This window comes from Rhinolophus ferrumequinum, chromosome 4, assembly GCF_004115265.2.
Source record: "Rhinolophus ferrumequinum isolate MPI-CBG mRhiFer1 chromosome 4, mRhiFer1_v1.p, whole genome shotgun sequence".
NCBI lineage: Eukaryota > Metazoa > Chordata > Mammalia > Chiroptera > Rhinolophidae > Rhinolophus > Rhinolophus ferrumequinum.
In genome coordinates, this window is record NC_046287.1 from 23,343,049 (window position 1) to 23,368,019 (window position 24,971).

The 24,971-nt window shown below is 33.7% G+C and overlaps 1 protein-coding gene across 1 annotated transcript in view; it reads right to left on the reverse strand.

Moving 5' to 3' along the window:
- Positions 1–11,033: 11,033 nt before the first annotated feature.
- Positions 11,034–24,971, reverse strand: part of DACH1 (dachshund family transcription factor 1) — a 402,483-nt gene continuing 388,545 nt past the window's right edge. Inside the window, 1 exon segment of the mRNA XM_033105102.1 lies at positions 11,034–14,845. Within this exon segment, the coding sequence (XP_032960993.1) occupies positions 14,808–14,845 (38 nt within the window). The 3' untranslated portion in view covers positions 11,034–14,807.

A 24,971-nucleotide genomic window follows, 5' to 3' on the forward strand; every position in this document is an offset into this window, starting at 1 on the left:
CATACAAGGTTGGCATTGGCTAGCATCTGGAAACTTAAGTTTGGGGAAAGTTCTCACCATTAACTGATAAAAGTGACTCACTCTGTCTAAACTGGTTGACCAAACAATGTGATTTATGCCAAACTTTTCCTTCCATCTGGGACTCTAGAATTTGGGTACTTAACAGATTTGGGGTGCTTCCTTGGTTGGCAACATTTCACACATGTTGCCACATCTGATATTGGGGGCTTTAAGTGCATCCTGTGTGATTCTACTCTGGGAGGACCCATTGAAGGTAAGGTCTGGTTTCTCTCATTCTTGGTCCCATGCATCTTTCTCCTTTGCTGATTTTGCTTTTAATCCTTCCTCCATAATAAATTACAGACATGAGTATGACTATATGATGAGCCATGTGTGTTTTCCTAGAGAATCATTGAAACTTGCCAAGATCTTAAGTACCCCACCTACAGCAGTCAAGAACAAAACTCAAGAACATTTACAGTAGTCTGCCATTATCCTTGAGATCCCTCAGTGGACACTTGAAACCATAGATAGTACTGTGGGGGGGGTGGAAATATATATATATATATATATATAATTTTATATTTTAATTATATATGTATATATAAACATATATAAAATATATATTTATATTTTTTCCTTGTACATACATACATACATACATACATACATACATACATACCCTTTCACTTAAAAGAAGCACCTTATGGCTTCTCTTTGACATATCTGAATTGCCAGCATCACTACTCTTGTGCTTTGGGACCATTATTAAGTTAAATAAGGGCCACTTGAACACAAGCACTTTGAAACCTCAACAGTTGATTTTATAACTGAGATGGCTACTAAGTGACTAAATGGGCAGGGAACATGTACAGCATAGATAACCTGAATGAAAAAGAAAGAATTTAAAAATTACAACAAAACAAAAACACATGAACAGTGGGGCAACTTCAAGCAGTCTAACAGAGTTACAACTGGAATGCCTGGATAAAAGAAGAGTGAAAAAAAAAAATTACAAGAAATGATGGCTCCAAATTTTTCAAGCCTGATGAAATCATAAACCGATATTCCAAGAATCTCAACAAACCTCAAATATAAAAAATATGAAGAAAACTACACAAAGGTATATCATAAGCAAATTGTACAAAACATGTAATAAGGAGAAAATTCTAAAAGTATCCAGAGGAAAAAGACAACTTACAGAGGAATAAAAATAAGAGAAGACCACAGATTTCTTGTCAGAAGCAATTTAAATAAGAAAATGAAGCAATAAAATTACTTTAAAAAAATAACTGTCAATCTAGAATTTTATACTAATAAAATTGTCCTTCAAAAATAAAAGCAATGGAAGCTTTTCAGACTTACAAAAGTTGAAAGAATCCCTCACCAGCAGAGTCACACTAAACAAAATGTTAAAGAAAGTCCTTCAGGCACAAGTGAAAGGCTACCAAATAAAAAATGGACTTGACAAATGAATGAAGATAACAGCAAATGGTAAGTAGATGAGTAAATCTGACATTTTTTCTCATTATTTAAATTACTTTAAAATATAGTTGGCTGTTTTAATAAAAATAACGATGTAGTGTTGTGGTTCATAACATAAGTAGTAATAAAATATATGGCAAGTAGCAAAAATATCAATAAGAAATGAAAGGATACTTTTGTAACATTCTTATATTTTACATAAAATTATACATCACTTTAAGTTAGAGTTTAATAAGTTGCAATGTATAGTATAAGCCATAAAGTAACCTCTAAAATAACGAAGAGTTATAAAAATATATCAAGAAAAGAGATAATATGTCAAATATAAAATGTCAATACATCCAGAGTATTTAGCAATCCTAAACATTTATGCACAAAATAACAGAGCTTCAAAATATATACAGCAAAAACTAATAACACTAAAAGGAGAAATAGAAAAAATTCAAAATTATATTGAGATATTTAAGTACCCCTTCTTTAATACTATAGAGAACAGTTAGACCAAATATCAGCAAGAATATAAAATATTTGAACATCGTCAATCACCTTGATCTAATTGTCATTTATAGAATACTCCATTAAACAATAGAGCAATACACACATTCTTTTCCATCGCACATGGAAAATTTAAAACATTAACCATAATCTATGTCATAAAATGTCTCTAAGTCATAAGTCTCATAAATTTAAAAACATTGTCTTATAAAGTATGTTCTCTGGTAATAATAGAAGTACATTGAAAATCATAATAGATCTCGGAAAAACCTTAAACTATTTGGAAATGATGACAAAACTATACATAAGTTTTTCAAGAAGAAATTGAAAGGGAGATTAGAAAGAATTTTAAACTGAATGAAAATGAAACACAACACAGACCACTAAAACCATACCAAGGTAAAACGTATAGTCACAAATCAGTTGGCCTCAGCTTTCACCTTAGGCAACTAGAAAAATCTGAGCAAAATAAAACCCAAAGTAATCAGAAGAAACAAAGCAATAAATATCAATTTCCATCCTCACTGGCTTCACTACAGCATCTTTTCCTTTACTAAAGCTTTAAAAAAATCAATTTAAAAATAATACATGTTCAACCTAAAACTGCTCTAAAAACAATGTCTTAAAAAAACCAACACTATAATATTACGTATACTTGAATCCAATGATTCCATTATTGGTAATGTATCCTATAAAAATAAACTTAGTTGATTAAACTATTGTACAATGTTTATTACTCCATCATTTATGATAGCAAAACTATAAAAATATCCGTGTAATGAGAGACTAATTAAGTAATTTTTGTGCATCAACTCAATGGAAGTGATGCAGCCATTACAAATCAGGAATAGGAAGTTTGATTGTAGTTGGAATTGTTATTAGTAATCATGATTACAATTAGCTCAACACAGCACTATGCAAAAAAAGAATGATTACAAAGTTTTCAAATAACACATCCTTTCCATCTACCCTCCACAACTTTGTCCATGCTCATCCTTAGCTTGGAATAAACAAAACAGTGTAGAAATACAACTATATTTAAATATACAGATGCTTGTGGGCACTGCATTGAAATTAAAAAGCCAAGTAGTGGGATTTAGGATTGTCTTTGTAATTTTTAAGTTTCTGCCATTGCTTACATAGTAATTAAGTTACCTTTACATGATGAGCTGTACTATACTTGTCCTGATTCATCAGGGATTTGAAAGAGTTGATGGTTACCCTTGAGCAGTCATCATGGCAGCACCTACACTGGCAGAAACATCTTAATTAAAGTATTTATCCATATAATTCAACATCCTAACTATCCCCTCCTCAACCTCCCAAATAATCACTTTATAAAAACCATATAGATAACTAAAATATTTTTTCCTCTGTGATAATTGTCTCAACACTCAACTCACTTTGCCATTTAAAATCAGTTTCAGTAATGCTTCTTAAAGTTTAATTGCATATGAAGTCACGTGGGGAGCTGGATAAAAGGCAGACTTTGATTTGGGAGGTTTAAGGTGGGGCCTAAGAGTCTTCACTTCTAACAAGCTCCCCATTGGTTCCAATACTGCTGGTCCAAAGACCATACTTGAGTAACAAATCATGTAGCACTTGCGTAATGTACTTACAGAGAAAATCTAGGTAACGAATGTATTTATTTATGTGCGTATACATATGTACACAGATTTTAATTGCTATGTCAGTTTGGGCCATCCACACCAAGAAAATTTTGGAAATTGCCCAATTTACACTGCAGTTTATGTTATATAGACAGCCTAGTTTCCTTAGTTTTCTCAGTTTTGAAACAAAGAAAACAAACAGTAGGTAAGTTACCATCTGTTTATGAATTCTGTAGGAGGGAGAGAGAAGAAGAAAAGGAAGCAAGAGAGACAATGAGGACAGGAGAGAAAAAGGGAGGGAGGGAACAAAGAAGGAAAGGATATGGAAAAAGGAAGAGAGAGAGAAACAAATAAAATGTTGAGTTAGATCATGCTTGGCAGAAGCTTGACTTAGTGATAAAACAAAATCTGGTTGTAAATGCTCAAAAAGCATCAATAAACTCTAGTTACTCTTGCTGAAGAGTGAAAAAAACGTAATATATATTCATTTTTAATATTGGGAAATCCTGAAAAGTCATAAAAGAGAAAGTAAATCCTTGTAATATCATCAATAGACATAGCATCTGGATATCTATTTTTCTTAAGAGTTTATATATGTATATATTATATCAAATGTTTTTAATATAAAAATACATATAAAAACAATATCATTCATTATCTTTGTAAAATTTCAATCAACATATAATATTTGTATCTTAACATTTTTCTTTTATTAAAGCATATATGATTCCTGAGGTCCAAAATTGTGTCTTTCATCTTTTGCTATTATTCTAAAATAATAATTAATATTCTTTAGCATTTATTGTATTTTAGAAATTACACTAAGCACTTTACACATATATGATTAATTCCTTATAGCAAGAACAAAATAGGTGATCATTTAACATTTAACGGCTGTTGATTGATTAATGTTTATAATTATAAATTGTATTTCAGGAATTTGAAAATTAAATTTTAATTAGCGGACATTCATTGCTGGTAATATCAGTCCAATGGACTGAAACCTCCCTGTTACAAAAACAAAACCAAAAAATGCTGGATCAAATATCTAAAAACATGGAGGTGTCATTCTGAGGCCAAAATAAAACAGGAAAGACCTCCAGGAATGTAGACAAAGCAAAAGCCCTTGTTTATCTTTGAGCCATCTATAAATCCATGGTGACACAGCTTCAGTTTCAATGGTCATGATTGTGGGGAACAGGAAATAAAGTTAGACTGAAGAAATTCACATGAAGCTAGGACTGAAAAGTGTTAACTCTCAGTTAAAAAGTTGAAGTAGAAAAAATATCAACCTCACAAAGGCAGATGGCAGAAAAAAAGTGTTATCAGCTATGGCTTTGGGTGGAGAAGAAAGGTTTCATTTGAGACTCAGGAGAATAGCCTCACTTTACTGGATTTGGAAATGTTTTGGAAATGATTCCTCAAATTTACACTGTCTTTGTAAACTAAGAGACTACAAATACAAATTTAAAGTTAATTTTAAATTTAAGTTACAGAAATGGCATATATGAGTACAGGCTAAGAAATCTAGAAGTTAAAGGAGGAAAGTCTACCTAAGAATTAAATTATGATTCCAGAAAGTTGTAAAATATAGACAGAGGCATTATTAGAGGAGATACAGCTTAGAATTTTCTAAAGAAAAATAACTCATTGACTATTTGGGAAGCCCATTAGCACCCCAATATGATAAATACAAATAAGCTCATACTTACACACATATACAAGCTACAAAGAACCAAGATAAATAAAAGTTATTAAAAACATCCGGAGAAAAGACAAATTCCCTACAAAGACTAACGTTTAAACTATCTTTCGATAACAACAATTGATGCCAGAAGCCAGTTTAACATGCAGATTGCATCAAATTGCTAAGAAAAAAATTACTGGAAACCTAGAATTATACACAAAGCAAAATTTACTTTACTACCTTTTTTTTCTTCTTTCTTTCTTCCAAGAAGAGGGTAAAATAAAGATATTTTAAGAGTACCAAAAAGTAAATATTGGTTTCCAACCTCAGGAGTTCCCCGGGTGAAATCTGATATTGGCTCCTGTATATGGAGGACAAAGCAAGACCTGAGACAGGACAGACCACTCCTGATTGGTAGGTGGTAGCTTCTTAACGTTTATGTAGAGGCTGGAACTGGGTTGAGTCCCATATTCTGTCCTGATGGTCTCAACACCTTACCCTCTCAAGGCTTCCTCCTTGAAATGGTGGGCAGAATGCACATTCCAAGGACAGAGGAGGGAGTGAGGAGCCTCTGATTTCCTGGGTCCAGCTGGAGAGTGCACTGGAGGCTACATCCTCTCGATGACCTCCTCCACCATTCCTGCCTCTTTCAATCTTTCACACCCCCTTTTTTGCAGTGTGCCCCGAGTGATCATCAAGAGGTTTTATTAGCATGGAGGCAGCTTGCTTGGAGCTATCAGGCTCCATTGGAGGCAGGTGTCACAATAACACGCAACAGAAAACACAGGTTAAGATAATGATTCCCCAAACAAGTAACACTTTTTTTTTTCCACCTAAAGCTGCACGATCTGAAACCAATGATTTACTAATAAGCTCCTTAAGCTGAGGGTTGGATCACTCAGGACTTTTCCTTGTGTCTCCTGCACTCAGGGCTTCTACTTGTGTCTCATGTGATTTAATAAAGATGATGCATTAACAGACTCATCAGGTACAAACACACAACATTCTGCTTGGATATCAGACCGGTGCCTCCCTGTGAGGTAGGTAGTCAGGATGTCCAAGGCCATTCCATGTTGGAAAACAGCTTTCCTCATTAGAGACATGTCAGTGTTTGGTAAGGACGGGCTTTGCTGTCTATCACTCACGTCCTGCTGGGTGAATTTTAGCAAGGGACTCTCTGTGTGTGTGCTTCAGCACTCTCCAGGGTTATTTCCTAGGGCTCATACTGGCACTAGGACATCAGCTTCCTGATTGTCAGGAGGTGTCAGCACCTTATGAGCCAGGATGTGAAAAACAGTGAGAACTGCTCAGGCTCTTGCAGAAAAACCTAAATGTCTTATGTCTTTCTACATTTCCTGACCCCACAGGGCCTTATTCATGATCATCCATCCCTTGGCTTCCCATTGTCCAAGCACCGATGACGTCAACCCTTTCAGAACAGCCCACTGGCTCATGCCTGACCACCAGCCAGGCCACTCTGAGTTCAGCCCGCTGACTGCTGCGGTTCATTCCCATTCCCGTCTAGATGGCGTCAGGGGGCTGAAAAGCGACTGCAATCCATGTGGGTGGCTCCTCCCAACTAACCCAGGTATCAGTGGGAATTTCCCCCACTCTCTTTCTACAGGTCTCAGGGGCCACCGCAGGAATAGGGGTAGGGCCATTTGGAGGACGTACATATTCTGTAAGGACTAGTAGCTCCTCTCTCTCTCTCTCTCTCCATATATATATATGGACAGAGATATATATATATAAACATATATATAAAGATATATACGTATATTTATATATAATTATATATATATAATTATATATAATTATATATATGGATATAAATATACATATATATGTATATATATAAATATATATATATATATATATATATATTTATATATATATATATATATTTACCCTATTGGTTATATTTCTCTGGAGAACCTTGACTTATACATAGAGGTGGGAAGAGAGGTTAGTGGTTGTAGCTGTAAAAAGATAGCATGAGGAATCCTTGTGATGGAACTATTCTGTATCTCGACTGTGGTAGTGTTCATATGAAGCTACACTTTTGATAAAATCGTATAAAACTAAACTCACACACACACACACACACACACACACACAATGAGTGCATGTAAATCTGGTGAAATTTGAATAAAGTTGGTAGATGATATCAATGTTTACTTCCTGGTTTTGACACTGTACTATATTTATGCAGAATGTTATCTTTGGGGAAAATAGGTGAAGGGTAAACAGGATGTTTCTTTGTTATGTCTTATAACTGCATTTAGTCTATAATTATCTCGATTTTTAAATTTTTAATTTAATAATTTCCATTATTTAAAAAATAATAAATGAATGAATAAAATGGATATCACCTTCCAAGGTAAGATGCAAAGGCATCACGCAGAACTTGCCAATAGCTATCTGAAAACTAAGTCTGTGACCTCAGCTTCTATCCACCTCCAGACCTTAAAAGGTATTTAAGATATGGGGTAAAGAATTGAGGTAAAAAGATAGTTGTTGGTGAGGGATTTGGGTTGTTTTAGGTCCCAGCCCCTACAATAATCCATAGATGGTGACAGATGTCTGTCTGTCATCTAGCGTCTAGGGAAGAGACCTGAACAGGGCCACTCAGAGGACCTGATATTTTTCTGCTAGAGGCTAAAGGACACATAGGACCTGTGTCTATCTCAGGCTTGAATTTCCCATGGTAAGACTGTGTGTCTGACTTATTGCTCTGGTACAGAAAGGGTTTGCTGCATTTGGGAAAATGTTCCAACATTCCTGATGTTTGTTGGGATAAAGAATACTAAATGTTTAATATGGATACATGCAATACAGATGAAGAATGAGTGTAAGATGACTGGGCCTAACACTGGATACTCAGCAGATGAAAGAAGACTCCAAGGTGACCTGCCAAAATAGAGGTGCATTTAGCTACATCAAGGCAACTGCTGGTAAAAGATACCCCAGAGTTGAGTCAGTGTCCCCAAAACCCAAAGGTAGCCAGCTTCGAATATTTCAAACTAGATGCTAAATCATTATTTATGTTCGTTAATTAAGAATTTCCTACCACTCCTACAACCTTCCTCCCCTAAAAATACATTGCACTATTAGATCATTTGCCTCTTGGCTCTTTGATCAGATTCTCATTTTGTGCCAACTTCTGTTCTATATTGCAAGAAAGTTCATTTCCCAAGTACTTGCCTATTTTAATTTTGGCCCTGATGTGTACCTGCTGTTGTCTCCCAGTAGCTATCTGTGGGAAGAGAAAAATCACATGTAAAGCATATACTAAAAAGTATCAAAATCTGTTACTGGAAGGAGCCCCAAACCATTCAACATCAATGAACTCAGGAACATGATAACCAGATGGATTTAAATAAAAAATCCAACCTTTTTTCTTTGTAAATTTAGCAAGATGAGTTAGTACTGAAAGGCCTGACTGGTATCACCTCCTACCAATTCCACTCGATGTATGATTTAAAAAAAAATAAATCTTAATAGCTTAATCTCAGTTTAAATGTATTATTAGGCATCAGTACACACAATAAATAGAAAATGGAAATGCATATTGCTGAAGATGTATCAACCAGCTTATCTTTATCTGTTGCCTAAGATAACATACAAAGTTTGACACACAATGAACATTGTTCAAAGAGCAGCCAAAGTACTTGAGAGAGGGCTGGAAACTACTTGCAAAGTAGCTTAAAGCTCTGGATGAATTACCAAAAAATATTTGCTGTTTATGTGGGAGCTAACCTTACTACAGCACTGAATTACACTTTGATTTATCTATAGTGTTTTCGAGTATAATACTGATACAGTATTTTTAGTCGTTGTTCAGGTATCACAGTATATATATATATACAAAACTTATCACAATATACTTTTATTGATTGACATTTTATCAGTTCAAGTAAAATGTAGAAATATTATCTCCTATCACACTTCACACTTCCCCACTTATAACATATTTTTCTGAAATATTTCCTCTTCCTACATTGAGCATTATACATACTGTGTTATAATTTTGTTGTTTCACAAAACTGGAAGCTCTCCAAAGAGAAGGGCTTAGGCTGCCTCTTGAAGGCTGGATCCTAGGCATGAAAACCCGAGGATTTGGACTGAGGACATTCAGAGGGAGGAGGCCTCATAATAATTGAAACAGAATTTCTACTTCCCCATGCAGTTGGTTCTAGGCTCAGATTAATCAATAATTCTATTTGGAAAAAAATAACATGACTTCTATTGCACCTATTTGGGAGGATTACAAATTCATATTCAATTCAGAATTATGTTCACAATGCTAAAATTACCTTTAAATATGTGTTAAATATTTTACAGATTCTATGTAATTGTAATGATTTTACAGAAATATTTGTTGGCTTTTGTAGTGCCTAAACATCTCACAATGTCCCCTAACCACCCCAAACTCTAGCCCTGCCAGACAACAGAAGGCCCACCAAAAGTTTTCTATCATGTGATACATTCCACCCTCCCAGACAGTGGTCCTCAACCTTAGCGGCTCATTAGAATTATTCAAGAAACTTAAAAATAATGATGACCTGGTCCCAAACCCAAGAGATGCAAATTTAATTGGGCATGGCAGTGTCTAACATTGCCCCAGATACATCCAATGTACTGCCAACCTAATTTATTGGCACATGCTCTGACATGAGGAAATTCAAAACCTCAGGGAATCTGCCTTGGGATAGAAAGCAAATGACTGGGTCACTTCTGTGGGCTGGGCCTCATGCTTCTGAATAATAGAGGGGGTAAAGAGATGAAGAAGAAAAGCAATATGTCTGCAGTGTGACAAGGAAGAAGCATAGTCCCTGAGAGAAGCAGAAAGGTGAAGGTAAAAGAGGGTCCTTGGTTCCTGGGGGCTAACTGCATGCCTGGCTTGAGGATCCACGTGTACCTCTTTGTCTTTATAATCAATTTCTTTTGGTGTTTAACCTCGCAGGAATTTGTTTTTGTTACATCCAATCAAAGAAATTCTAAGTGATCAAATAGTTCAACTCAAAAGCTCCAGCTTATTAACTATAAATGTAAATGACGCTGGCACTATAAATGGCTCTCATTACCTACCACACATTTTTGGCATTTAAGAATTTATGCTCTGGATTGAATCACCTTAGGCTATTACTTACCCTAGATATATCAATGCTGGGTGATACAATCATATATTGTACATCTATAGTCAATACTAAGACTATATTAGGAATTTATTTGCTAATGATAAAATTTTATGATTAAACGAGCAACTTACCTTACAACAAAGTTTGTGAGCATTGGCAAGAAGAATGCTGTGATTGAAATACATGAAAAATAACATGGGGAAAAAAATACTGTAGTGTTGTGTTTTTTCCAGGGGGAAATGTATCCTTGCTTCCCTCAATCGCTACACAATAGTCTGCCTCCCAAAGCATCGTGTACTATTCCCTAGAAGGTGGATGTATATTGTGGGTGACTAGATTGTTACCACTTAGTGGGCAGGTGTACGAGTCTTAGGCTCTTCGTACCAGCTCCATGGCCACTATGGGGCAGATGATGCTCAATGAATCTTTTCTTGCTGAAATTAAGATCTGATTCCAACAGAATTAAAAGCTCCTCCGGGACAACAGCTATGTTTCAATTTCAGTCATTACAACATCTAGCACAGTGCTTTGTGCAGAATAGAGGCTTTATTAATGAATCTGTTTAAATGAATAAATGAGGATCAATTCAGCTTTTATATACCAGTTGTACATATTAAAGATAAATGTTAGCACCAAGCCTACACATGAGGAAAAGTGATATTTTTACAATGCCATTTACAATAATGGTTAATTCTATTAACATCTCTACTTCCCATATTTTAAAAATGCAATCCATATGACTTTTATTTATAATTTACTCTTCTCTAGTAATAAATAGCTTTTGTGCAGATTGCAAATTTGCTAGTCTGAATGAAAACACATTGGGAAAACCTTAAATTAACACCAAATTTCACTAACATCCAGAGACTGTATGCTGTTCTAGTACAAGTCTTACTGACATAAACATATGATGACAGAAGACAAAAATGTGTTTGTAATGGTCACATAAACATTTTGGGTGTTTACTAGGGAAATATCATAATTTGTTAATTCATTGAATAATGTCTTTAGACAGAAAAATCCATTTTCCATTCTCTTGGGAATGTTTAGAATATTCACAGCGATAACAACCCAATATTTCTTCAAACATTGCATTTTGGATTGACTAAAATGTTTATATATTATTAAAGTATATTGAAATTTCAAAGTTTCTAAAAGCAGTTTTCCAGTGATAGAGATCAAAAGCAAAACACTGAGTTAGAGATACAAATATACACTCATAGATATGGGAATAATATATTTTGTTCCATCAACATGTCTACTTTACATTATTCAGCACAAAGCTTTGTGAAATAAGAATCATGGGAATATAAGAATATAAAGGAAAAAGGTACAAATAACAGCTTCATAAACTGAGAAATGTACATAAATAAATCATGTATATGTGGGCAGTTTGCTTAGCTGGCAAGAAACAAAATATGGAAAATCTGCTTGTTAAACAATAACTACAGAGTGTGCTTTTATGATGTTTTTCACCACAGTAATTCATATTAGAGATAGAAGCAGTTGCATGTTAAATAAAATCATTGAGCATTGTTCCCTCACGTTGCAAAGAGCTGACTTATGTTGTTTTTAGATGCCTCCCATTAGAAAGTAAATATTCCTTCAATGCTATGCATTTCATAAAATTTAATAAAGACGAACTGTAAATAAAGTCACAGGGAGATTTCAGACAGTTTTATTAGGAGATTGTTGAAAAGAAAAAGAAAATTAAATACAATAACAGTAAACGTGGTTCTCACATTAAAACCAGGCTCAAAGAACTAGGCTAGCATAGAAAAATTTCCAATTCTTGCATTATGATGTAAAAACAGATTTTTGTACAGATTTTGTACAACAAAATTCGTAATAACCTTTTATCATTTTTAGAAAACTTTAAATATATAGATAAAAATAGACAATTTTCATAGGTCCTACATGAAGATGAGTACGTTCTGTTCCAAGGGCTTGCATAGAGCGCAAATGTGGTTATAATATAGAACGACTAGACATTAATAGTTTCAGGATTACAAAAGCATGGAAAACATAAAATGGGCACAATTTTACTCGTTTATACCAAGAAACAAATTTCAAACCAACCTGTATAACTAAAAAAAGGGGAAGGAAAAACTTAAGTTACACACTTAAAATAACACTCCTGAATTGTAATATTTACAACAATGTTAGTAAGATTCTCTCTAAACATATAGCCGATAGCTTTTTTTCTTTAATCCTTGCTAAATTTCCTTTTATATCGAACCAAACACTAAAGCATTCTCAAAGGTCTTGACAGAATGTATTTTAAAACTAGTTAGCCTACTTAATAGGTGACTCTATGCAAGGAGCAGAGCAATGGCTGATTCTACTACATATGTAAGTTGTAGGTTTTTAAAAAAATCTTTCAAAACATGTATGAGTCAAAAGCTTGCCACAAGTCCCTTCAATTTTAAGTGTTGTAATCCTTTAAAGACTGCATATTGGGAAAAACAAGAAATAGATACAGCTAGGAATAAAATCTCTGGTGCTCAAACACCAAGAGGTGGTTATGGAAGAACTATGCTTAGAAAACCAAGTTTCTACAAAGCATTTACGAACAGCATTTTAAATAAAAGTATTGCTCCCTTTTAAGCAAGCTAAACTAGGAACTGTATATATATAACCTTTTTATCATATTAAACAATGGACTTAGCTGGTTAATAGCGAGCTACACAAAAGAAATATGTGCCAGTATTGCAAGGAAGCCCTAAAAATCTATAGAAGCTTAGTGCCAGAATATCTATCATTTTTTTTTCTCCTAACGAAATAAGGAATACCCAATCAGAACTACCTTTAAACATTTTAAGCTAGTTTTCTTGGACATTTAATTGAGATTGTGCTGTTTATGATAATAAATAATGTCATGATCATAAAATTTTAACATGATAGCAAAATCATAAAATGTATAGTGACTGCACTGATTCATAATATCAGTCTTTAAAGGTGTAACTCCAGGTATGTAAAACCAAAGGGAAGGTAACTTCAGCATGTACTAAGCACTGTTTGCAGCTTTACTTCCAGTTATCTGCACAAAGTGAAAACACATACTGTAACTTTCAAAAAGACAGTGAAAATAACACGTAGGTACCCTTCCCTCTGACCAGGGTGGGAAGAACAACACATTTTAACTTTATCACTCATCGCTACATGGTATTGGACTGATACATCAAGGGTTTGTTAAGTTTTGTTTTTCAGCAACATTAACATAATATGACATTAACATATAAAAATATTTCTGGTGTTTTGATTTACTGTTCAGCCACAATCCATTCTCAATAGTGCAGTGTGGGGCACTAACTAGGGTTCAATATACAAATAAAAATGGCTGATACAGAGTTCTGATGTCACCAGATGCTTAAGATCTCATTCATTAATACTGTGACTCCAGACAAATATTTACATGCCTGCATGCGTTAAAACCAGAAAGGTGTCTTTCTGACCAACAGGGTGACAAAACATATTTTCTAAAATTTTCATTTTCCTAAACTCTAGTTTACTACTGCATACATAATACCTTCCTTGTATGTTTTATGTTTATATACTGTACATGTGACCAACAGTTTGAATAAGAAGCATCATTATTATTTTTAATTCTATATACCGCTACCAAGTTTGGAATGAAAACATGTTACATTTATTTATTTATTTATTTATTTATTTATTTATTTATTTATTTATTTATTTTTAAGAAGAAAGACCTTCAGTGAAACCTTTTGGCTTATATTCAATGCTTCTTTTCAGATATGCAAAATGTTATTTCACTGGGTTGTTGTCAACATCCATTGGTTGGTCTTTTGGAAAGCATGTGAAAAAACATCTTCAGGAGAAAACCCACAATTGGAGCGTTTAAAATTGAATGTAACAGAATATTACTCTTTATTGTACTGATTTTTTAAGGAATCCTCTAGGCCTCCTACAAGTTCCTTTCCAAGTGTTCTTGCTGGTTTCTGGAGGACATAATTCTGTAAGTCTGGGTGACCACTGCCACAAGAGTCTCTTGATGTGCTCAGATACAGAATTTTCAGAAGAGGAAAATGGTTCATTCCATTAAAAAAACAAAGTGAGGTCTTTTTCAGACCTGCCTTTAACTCTGTATACAAGTGTCCAGCAGCAAAGTTGCAGTTATTAATTGTAAGAAGTTTGATACTTGTACATTTACAAACATTCTCAGGTCTCTGGTATGACCCACAGTTGAAAAATCAATGAAGGAAACTTTTTTTTTTTTTTGTAGAATACTTAAACTTTTAAAGAACATTAATACACAAAATTGAAGAAGTTCCCTTAAAATCACTTTATTTTTTCCGACCTTTCCAATGGTGAATGTCTGGCTGCAAAGTTCTTTACGATAACACGCATTTCTTCAACAGGAAGTATTCAGTACATGACAGTAGTTTTCAAATACAGTCTTCCATCTAAAAATAAACAATAAAAATAATTAATGACATGATGTTTGGGAAACAAATGTGAATATAAAAACTATTTTGCCTGATATAAAATTTATGCATTTTATTCTTTCTATATTTGTTTAGGAAGTAACATTTTCCACATATTCTCAAAGTTAATATCATAATTACATTGAGTTTATGCGATAGAAAATAACACAGTATTTCTAGTTCTCATAAATATATATTTGCTATTTTGATATCAGTTCCAGAGCACTCAGAAAATAGATAAAAATATGTGCGTGTGTTTTACTGATATGCAAAGCTAGTTGATTTCTGTTGAATGACAATTACTTCCTTCAAGCTTGCAGAACTAAATTTTCTCTGGATGCACTCAGGTGTATCTTCATCACGAAAGACTGAGTTCCCATCTCACTCCTTAGCAGTGTTGTTAAATATACCATGTAATGTAACTATTGTGCATGTTTGTTGCTATTTATATGAAAGCCACCTAGGTTATTTCATCACTGTCAATGGACTATAACCTTTCCCCCTTGAAGTGAGATTAACCAAACATTAAATGTTAAGATGGAAAAATATTACTCAACTTTTACCAATTAGGAAACACACAGTTATATGAAAAAGAAAAGTAATTCAAATCTTGAACACATTTAATAAATGCATTTGAATAAAGCAGAATTAAGAAATAGGAAATTAAAAATCCAAAGGGAAAATAAAATGAAACATAAGCCTATTTCTCAAATGTAGCATCCTCCAAACTGTCCACTTTGTGGTGTTGTCTAAACTTTAAATATGTTTGTGTAAAATATGTCTAAAGTTCAAGTTTTAACACCTACATTAGAAGGTAATCAAAAAAGAAAGCTTCCCAAACATTTAAAAAATACCTATTTGTATGTAAATGTTTGCAAAATGTCTGGCAAATTCAAGAATTAAAATATAAGGTAACAGAAATAAACTAAAGTAAATTCAGAAAATAGAAAACAAAAGTCTAAATATTTGCAGATCTCACCTTCGCATTATGCTAATTGAGTGCTTCTACATATTCTGTTCTAGATATAGTAATAGGGAACTTAAAATCAATGTAAACTATTTTTTTATTTCATAGAAACATTGATGTGCGCAAGTTTTAAATTCCTATCACATGTTTTAACTTAGCCTAATATGTATGGTTAGAATATTACCTCCAGGACATCACAGAACTGTTTTGCCCATTGACATATCACAAGCACCTAGTATATGCTCAACAAACAGTTTCATATGATTCACACAATGTAGACATGTGCAAGGCGTGATCAAGAAATACAGTGAATGTTTAAATAAAAAAATAGTACAGTAAAAGACACATTGCCATTAATCCCCCTCAAAATATTCCCCATCACTTCGAACACACTCATCCCATCATTCTTGCCACTTTCTGAAGCAGTCTGGAAGTCGTCTTTCATAAGTGTCTTTAGTTGTGCTGTTGTGGCTGCCTCGATATATCCTGAATCGATTCAAGACATTTATCTTTTATGGTCATTTTGACTTTGGGGAAGAGCCAGAAGTCACATGGTGCCAGCTCTTGTGAATAAGGTGGATGAGGACACACTGCAATGTTTTTATTTGACAGAAGTTGCCATTCCAGAAGTGATGTGTGACATGAAGGATTTCTATTGTGATCACAAAATACTGTGAATGATACTGCTGAGTGCCATCCAACAGAAAGGTAGGGATCTTCAATATGGGAAGCGGCGCATCAAACCTTAGTAACAGTGTGTGACAAGTTTCAATATTTCTGGTGCAGTCAGTCGCGCGTGAGCTACAGTTGAGAGAAGGTGTATTTTAAAGTGTGCCATAAATCATCCTCCATCATCCTCCATGTCACACATCGCTTCTGGTACGGCAATTTCTGTCAAATAAAAACATTACGGTGTGTCCTCATCCACCTTATTCACTGGATCTGGCACCTTGCGACTTCTGTCTCTTCCCCAAAGTCAAAATGATTCAGGACATCAAGGCAGGCACAATAGCAAAACTAAAGACAATCACGAAAGAGGACTTCCAGGACTGCTTCAGAAAGTGGCAGGAATGATGGGAAAAGTGTGTTCAAAGTGAAGGGGAGTATTTTGATGGAGATTAATAGCAATGTATGTTTTACTGTTTTATATATATATATATAAATGACTATATATATATTTAAGTATATATATATATATACTTAAATAGTTACCATATTTTTTTCATATCACACCTCTTATAACTTATTGCACTGTTAACATCCCAAATCCACCACTTGCCCCCAACAACATGGGCTGGAATGCCCATAAGATTATTCTCATATTGGCTAATTTTTAATAAAGTATGTCAAGTATTAGGTGCCTCTCTAAAAGTAATCCGGTTCAACTTTAAGGATAATGATAACATTATTTGAAAATCTCTATTATCCTTCGCTTTTCAGTTCAATAATCATGTATCAGAGTTATTCAAAACATATGAAACCTGTAATAATCACAATGAAAATTTGTTCCCCTGATATAGCATACACCTTGGATATAAGATATAGTCTAAGATTCACCAATGAAAATATATTATGAAACTAACTGAACTCTATTTTTGAATGGTGACTTAAATGGATGCAAAAACTATGCTGAATAACCACGCAGAAATGTTGTCTAAAAATATTACCTCCTTGGCCCCTAACAATAGTCTCTCATTTGGTATTAAATATTACTATAACACAATAGTAGCTATTATAATAGTCAGTAAAGATAGCTACTTTCTAAATCAAGCATTAATCAAATACCAATACCAAAGCACTATAATTTTGATAAAAATGTCTTTCTGGGTAAGGACATGACAGTATCGTATTAACATATTGTGAAACATTCATTGTTTTGCATGGAACATGGCCTGATTTCTTCTGTTTGCTTGGTTTGATTGCACCCACCTGTGAGACAAACTGATGCTTTTCTTTCTTCCATTGTATAAACTAATACAACTATTTCAAGTTTCAGCTTAGCAGCAATTTCAATAATTCACTTTATAAATAAACTTGATGTTATAAAAATAAGCAAATAAAACCAGTCTTTCACATACTTAGTGCCATGTGGCTAAAAATTGCAACTTTAAAAAGATCATTTTAATCCTAATAATTTTATTACATAAAGCAACATAATTTTCTTTTTAAAAATCTAGCAATAGAAAATATAGAAAAGTAACTAAAGAAGTTGAGTGCTGATACTTTTACCGAAATTTTCTAATTCTTAGTCCGTAAGTAATTTATACCTACTTCTCTCTCCTTGCAGTTGTCTCACTATTTCTATTATGTACTCACTTATGTTGAAAGTATCATTCTCCTTTTTATTTTTACAAAAAATAGACAATGTTTCCTAGGATTAGACAGAGGGAAGAGAGACAGTCTGACCTCCCAAAAAATTCAAATTCCATTAAGTGAAGTCCTTCATAATACCTGTGAAAAAGTAATAATTTGCTCAAAATTAATATTTCAGTGCTCACTAAAGATGTTTTAAATCTTTGTACATTAAAGAAAAAAATTAAAGTGTTGAAAAAATAGTTTTTTAATCTTCTGTGATGTCTATAGCATATTAGGTAGAATGAATCTAGTAGTGAACCATAGACATATAAAAATAGTTTATTAAGTATGAATAATTGTTTTAAAACATCCAGTAGCCAAATTTTTCACCAAGGTCTACAAGGTGCCACATACTTTGGTATTCATTTTTCTCTCTAGTCTTATCTATTACTACTTCCCTTACTCAGTAACCCTGGCTCTCCTTTGCATTCTTTGTGCTGCTCTGTACTGCATTGGAATATGCTGGCCTGTTCTTCCTTCTAGAAGCCTAAAAGTTAAGTACGTTCTCCTTCCCCACTTTCCTTTTCTCTCTCTTCTGTTATTGAATGTCTCTAAATACGAGGTCTGACAATTAAATTTGTGAACTTTTTGCAACGATGTTGCTAACCTTTTTTGATATCAGAGGGATTATTCATTATGAATTTGGACCAACTGGACAGTTAATTAAGTTTATTGTTTGGAAGTGCTGAAAAAGTTGTGTGAACAAGATGAAAACAAACTGAACTTTGGGCCAAGAATTCATGGCTCTTGCATCACGACAATACACAAGCTCACGGGGCACTGTCTGTGAGGGTGTTTTTAGCCAATAAACAAATAACTGTATTGGAACACCCTCCTTACTCACCTGATCTGCCCTCGCCCCCCCTCCCCCGCCATGACTTCTTCCTTTACCTGAAGAGATAAAGGAAATATTGAAAGGAAGACATTTTGATGACATTCAGGACATCAAGGGTAATATGATGATAACTCTGATGGTCATTCCAGAAAAAGAGTTCCAAAAATGCTTTGAAGGGTGGACTAGGTACTGGCATTGGTGCATAGCTTCCCAAGGGGAGTACTTCAAAGGTGGCCGTAGTGATATTCACAAAGAGGTATGTAGCACTTTTTCTAGGATGAGTTCGCAAACGTAATTTTCAGACCTCACAGAGCTCTCCTATGTATTCTCCAATGCAAGCACCCTAAGAATTAACTCAAAGCACTTGTCCTACTTTGAAGTTACATATGGGAGTCTACTACTAGGTGATACTCATGAAAGCAGCAGCCATATCTCTTTCCCCATCAGTATTAGAAGGAAAATTCTTTAGCATGAGTCTTTCCTTAATTTGTTTTCCCTTGAAAGTTTTAATGCATTCTCAAATGCCAAACTTTTAGAAAAATAAATTAATTAATATGTTTATGTAATAAAAATTATCTCAAACATTTAAGATATTCTAAAGTCTATCTGAAACTAGGTTTTTAAATAATATTAAATTCATTACAAATATAACAATAATTATTTTGTAAGCACCTTTAACATATATCATATATCAAATACATTTATAGAAATTTTATACATTATTATTGTGTGTTCAGTATCTGATCTACTATAATTCTACTTTTAACAAATGTCTTCGTACATTTTTGACTAACGTTCCTAACAGATAGACAAATGCATCAAGCATTGGAGATGCTAGTTATAAAACAAACCCCACCTGCTACAATTAAGGCATTTCTATGATTTAATAATACTTCAACGTCAGAGATTATCTGCCTTAGAACTAACTGGACACAGAAATACACCAGATTGTCTTTTTCTTTTGCCTCCAGAGTCTTTCCAAGCAATTCTACTTCATAATTTTGTCATCTTTATTAAAACATACCTATAGATAATTTAAAGTCTGTAAAAAGTAAAAATAAAAATAAAAATAGAAGTTTTACCTAACTTTATGTTGTTCCAGAGAAGTTATAGTATTGGCCCTGCAATCCATAGCATGTAGCCACATATGGATACCCAGAGAGCTAACAACACGCCTCTGAATTATAGGTCCATCTCAGGCTTTTGATAACAAACCACCTGAGTGAAAGTTAAATGGTAAATTTGCTAGGAAGGATATATGGCTTCATAATCCAAAATGTGCGATGCTTTTATGTTATATAGTAGTGGTTTCAAAACTCTCTCTTTCCTTGACTATTCAAACAGCAACCAAAGCCATGAAACCTGGCAAAAAACAAACAAATAAACAAACAAAAACTACAGGGTGGCGATCACTAAAGTTCTGGATTGTTTCCATGGCTAAGACTTAATTGTTTAGTTTCATTTGGGCTTATTCATATGTTTTGTTTTAAGGGCTGCTCTTATATTTAAACTAGACGATCTCACAGCTACCCACTGCTTTTCTATATTGTCTTTATTTCTGAATACCCTGGCCATGGAAAAATATTTTTCCAGTTTGTTCCTGATTCTGATCCATGTTTACCAAACAATTATTCCTTGATATCTCAAATGGATGAGACTTTTTTTTTATGATCAAGGTAATAATGATTATTATCAGTATACCTAATATTTTCTGAGCACCTATTGTGTTCAGGGCACTTTATAGGTTGCAAATCTAAACTTCCTAACAACTCAACAAAATATTCTTAGAGCCTTTTTCAAATAGGCTATTAAGGCTCAAAAAGGCTAGGTATCTTGAACATTTTCACGTACCAACAGTGTCACTACCTTGTGTATCTATTTGTTCCTCACTGTCCTCCCAGAGACAGGGGCTTCCTTTGCATATGCAAAGACCAAATTGAACAACTTGAAATCAGAGCCAGGATTCTTATAGTTTGGTTTCAGAGTAAATGTCTTCCTTTGACACAATGATTATTTGCTTTTACATGGGAGGCTGATATGACAGAGAAGTCATCAAGCATACTTTGTGCATGGGAGTACTTAATTAAAAAGTCTGTTCTAATTAAAAGCATTTGGGAGTAGGGGCTGAGTAAAACTATTTAAATTACGAATTCCTAATACTTCCAGAGTTCATTGTAACTTGACGCTTACAGCTATAACTTGGTGTATAAAAAGTATCTAGATCACAGAATAGTTTATTGCAGGTGTGGGCTTTTGTATGCTGTTTATTATTTTTATGCAGATTTAAATCTACAGATAATGCATTGAAGAAAAAAATTAATTCCTTGTAAAAAATGGACCTCTCATTTTAATATTAAAGTTGAAATTATCAAATCACACCATTAAGTATATAGATTTTATATATCATTTACTTGTTGTCATTTAGGAGGGAGAAATAGGGAATCTATCACAAAGTTTCTATTTTTGTTTTATTTATGTTTGTGTATTAAGTCTATTGTTTTGATTAAATGTTTTTGCAGGTATTATTTAGTATTTATTGATAATTTCTAATACACGTAGACAGATAAAGACTTAGTTTCTATTTCCATATAAAACTAGAGTATTGAATAACATGATCATTTACTTTAAAAATGAATAAAATTTGTTCAATAAAAATCATATTACACAAGATTTTTCATTAGATGACTGCATACAAATTGGAACAATTTCAAATTGTTTAGTTGGGTAACACCAGAGATCCAATTATTTCATTGTGTAAAAATGATGTAAAATCATTTACAATGGAGTATACTAGTGAAAGGTATCACATAATATGCAAATAGATATACATTCCAGTTTTGAATAGAACCCCCTGCATACATTCAGAAGGATCTCTTACATATCTTTTGCACAAAAAGCTTAATAAATTATATTTCCTCTTAGGAAGTTGCTTTATTAAAAATGGCATCTATTTGTTCTAAACTTATAGCCAAACACTTGTCATCTAATGAAGTTTGTGGCTTTCACAAAATAGCACATGAATGTCTCCCAATTTCGGAAGAAAATACTAACATAACAGAGGGCAAACATATAAGATCACATATCTACAAAGTTGAATATTTAGTTGAATAATATTAGCTTAATATGAAATATAGTAGCTCTTAGCCTCTCTCAACATAATGTCTTAATCATGTGAAATAAAGGAAACCAAAACAAGCGATGAAAACAAATGTTAATGATTCATGCAATATTTGATAAGAAAACGAAAAGAAGTCAAAATAAAAGCAAACAAACAAGAACAGATGGGAAGAATCTTTGTCAAGTCATAACCCTTCTTCTAAAACCCCCAAAGGAAGAAGTTAATTAAAGAAAATATTGTTTCTTGCTTTTTTTTTATAATTTTATATTTAGAGTAAGAACATTCTGCTGCTGCTAAAGCAATGAAGCAGAGACACAAAGTCTATGTTTAATATGAGAAATATTTTAAGAGAGATTGATGTTCAGCATAGAACTTTTTTTATAAGAGGATACTGAATAAATATCATTTCTTCTAATGTAATACAAATAACAACACTATAAGTGATTTCCAGAACTCATATTCAAGGGTGTGCCAAATATGATTAAAAAGTACAAACTGGAAAAAGCTGGAACAGATTTTGAATTTTATGTAATTTAGGTTAATCGCCATAGAACCTGAGGCTCATAGAGTTGGGTCAAAGAGAGAGAGGACTAGAACCCACGTACCTTTTGAATGGTTCCTCCATAACTACCTGGTGCTATTTTAGAGTGGGGACAGACCATGTAACAGAGCACAACAACAACCGTAGTCTGTCTGCACAATTCAAATATATTAGTGCATGCAGTAGGTCATGGATTATCTAATGGACCAATATGGCCCAATTCACTTGAAATCACAGTAGATAATACCATGTTTCCTTTCCTTTTCTTTCCTTCCCTTTCTCTTTCTTTCTTCCTTCCTTCCTTCCTTCCTTCCTTCCCTCCTTCCTTCCTTCCTTCCTTCCTTCCTTCCTTCCTTCCTTCCTTCCTTCCTTCCTTTTTCCTTTCTCAAGACTAGTATGCAGTAAAGAGTAAAAGGTCTTGATTTTGGCTAATACTGAAGACAAAAAAATATGATCAAGAACCTCTTCTATAAACTTTTCAGTTCTCTTAAAAGAAGAATGCAGTCCAGTTTAAAACATGTTCTGAAAACAGAAGGTCATCTAAAACTATAATACACAGCTTAAAAGGTAACTATGCTTTTAGACAATGACAGTGACAGTGAAACCCTGTCCTTTCCATGTCAGGGGCTTTGTATCAGACTTTAGGTAAGCACAGGAATGGAGAAAAAAATCCGAGCTTTGAAAATTTGACAATTTGAAGCAGGTGAAGCTAGAGTTTAGGTTGTAGGGCTAGAAGGGATCATCACTGGGCACGCTGATCTAATCATGACATTGTTTCTAATTGAGAAACTAGGCAGACAAACCAGTAATGAAAGCTGAGGTGAAGAATGTGACGATCTCCACACAGCTGTGGTTAATCTCACCAGGCTTGGAGTTATTTAGTCAACTCCAGCCCTAGGCAAAATATTTTTCCAAATGGCTAGATCAGCTTACAGTGTTGCAGTTCCTCTGAGAAGTGACATTCTTGTCTCGGTAACTTAAAGAAGAGACCCTTCTTTAAGGCTCAACTGAGATGGCGATGCTCTCTATGGACAAAGAAGAGTTTACTATCAAAGGTTAAGATAATCCTGCTTCACTGGGTATTAACCTTTTATTCTGTAACTCAAGAATTTTCCCCAATTGGGGTAGAAATCTGGACAGTATGGTTCCATGATCTGCTATCATTTCAGAACTACATGTTCTTAAAACTGTACCTCCATGACCACATCCAAGAAAAACTGATTTTAAAATATCATCATCATGAATTATCTACTGTTTGTCTATGTGACAGGGAACAGGCAATTCTATACTTAATGTTAAGATCTTAGCCCTCTGACAAATTGTTTAGTCATGAATGATCAGCCTGTAACCCACGTAAACAGGGTTTGGATCCCATACACTGTATAATAGTACTTAAGTGTTGTTACAACCACCTGTCATAGCACCTAAAATCTCATCTCCCCCAGGTTGTTGTCACTACACCAACACTTACAGAGCTTCACTATCCTACAGAAATTTTATTAAGGTCTGGCTATGACCTCCTTAAGAGCAGATAACATATCATGTGACCTTGTGTACTTCTAGCACCTTGAACATTGCGTGGAATCTGGAAAGTACTCAGTAAAAATATAGAAGGAACCCTCAAAACTAACATGAAAAATGAGGAGAAGATGAGTATTATATGTCCCTGGATGATATACCTTGAGAAGAACACAATCTCGCTTGGCTAGTATACTGGCTTAGAATATATGATCTGAGCCTATTCATGAGGAAACATCAGATGCAAAATAAGAACTATTCTATTAAGACTGAATTCTTCAAAAATGTCAATGTTATAAACTTTTTTTTTTAACTAGACAAAGAAATGATCAAGAGCAAAGGAACTACAAAGAAAGGACAACTAAATATAATATGTGATCCTAATTTGGGTTCAAAAATGCTATTAAAAATGTTGTAAAGGATATGATTAGGTCAAATGGCAAAATCGAATTTTAATGTCAGATTAAAAAAGTAATGTGTCAATGAAATATTTACTGAACTGCTAAATATATTGTGTTTATGTATAAGAGAACATCCTTATTTTTAGTAAATACCCCCTGAAGTATGTATGGGTAGATATAAAAGGTAAAAGGGACACGATTTATACATCTTACTCTCAAATTACTCAGAAAATACTGTGCAGAGAGAGAAAATTATAAAGTACATGGGAATAAAATATTAATGAAAGATGAATCTTGCCCAATAGTATCTGAAAGTTTCAATATATTTTTGAACTTCTTGATATGTATTTTTTCAAATACAGTTAAAAAA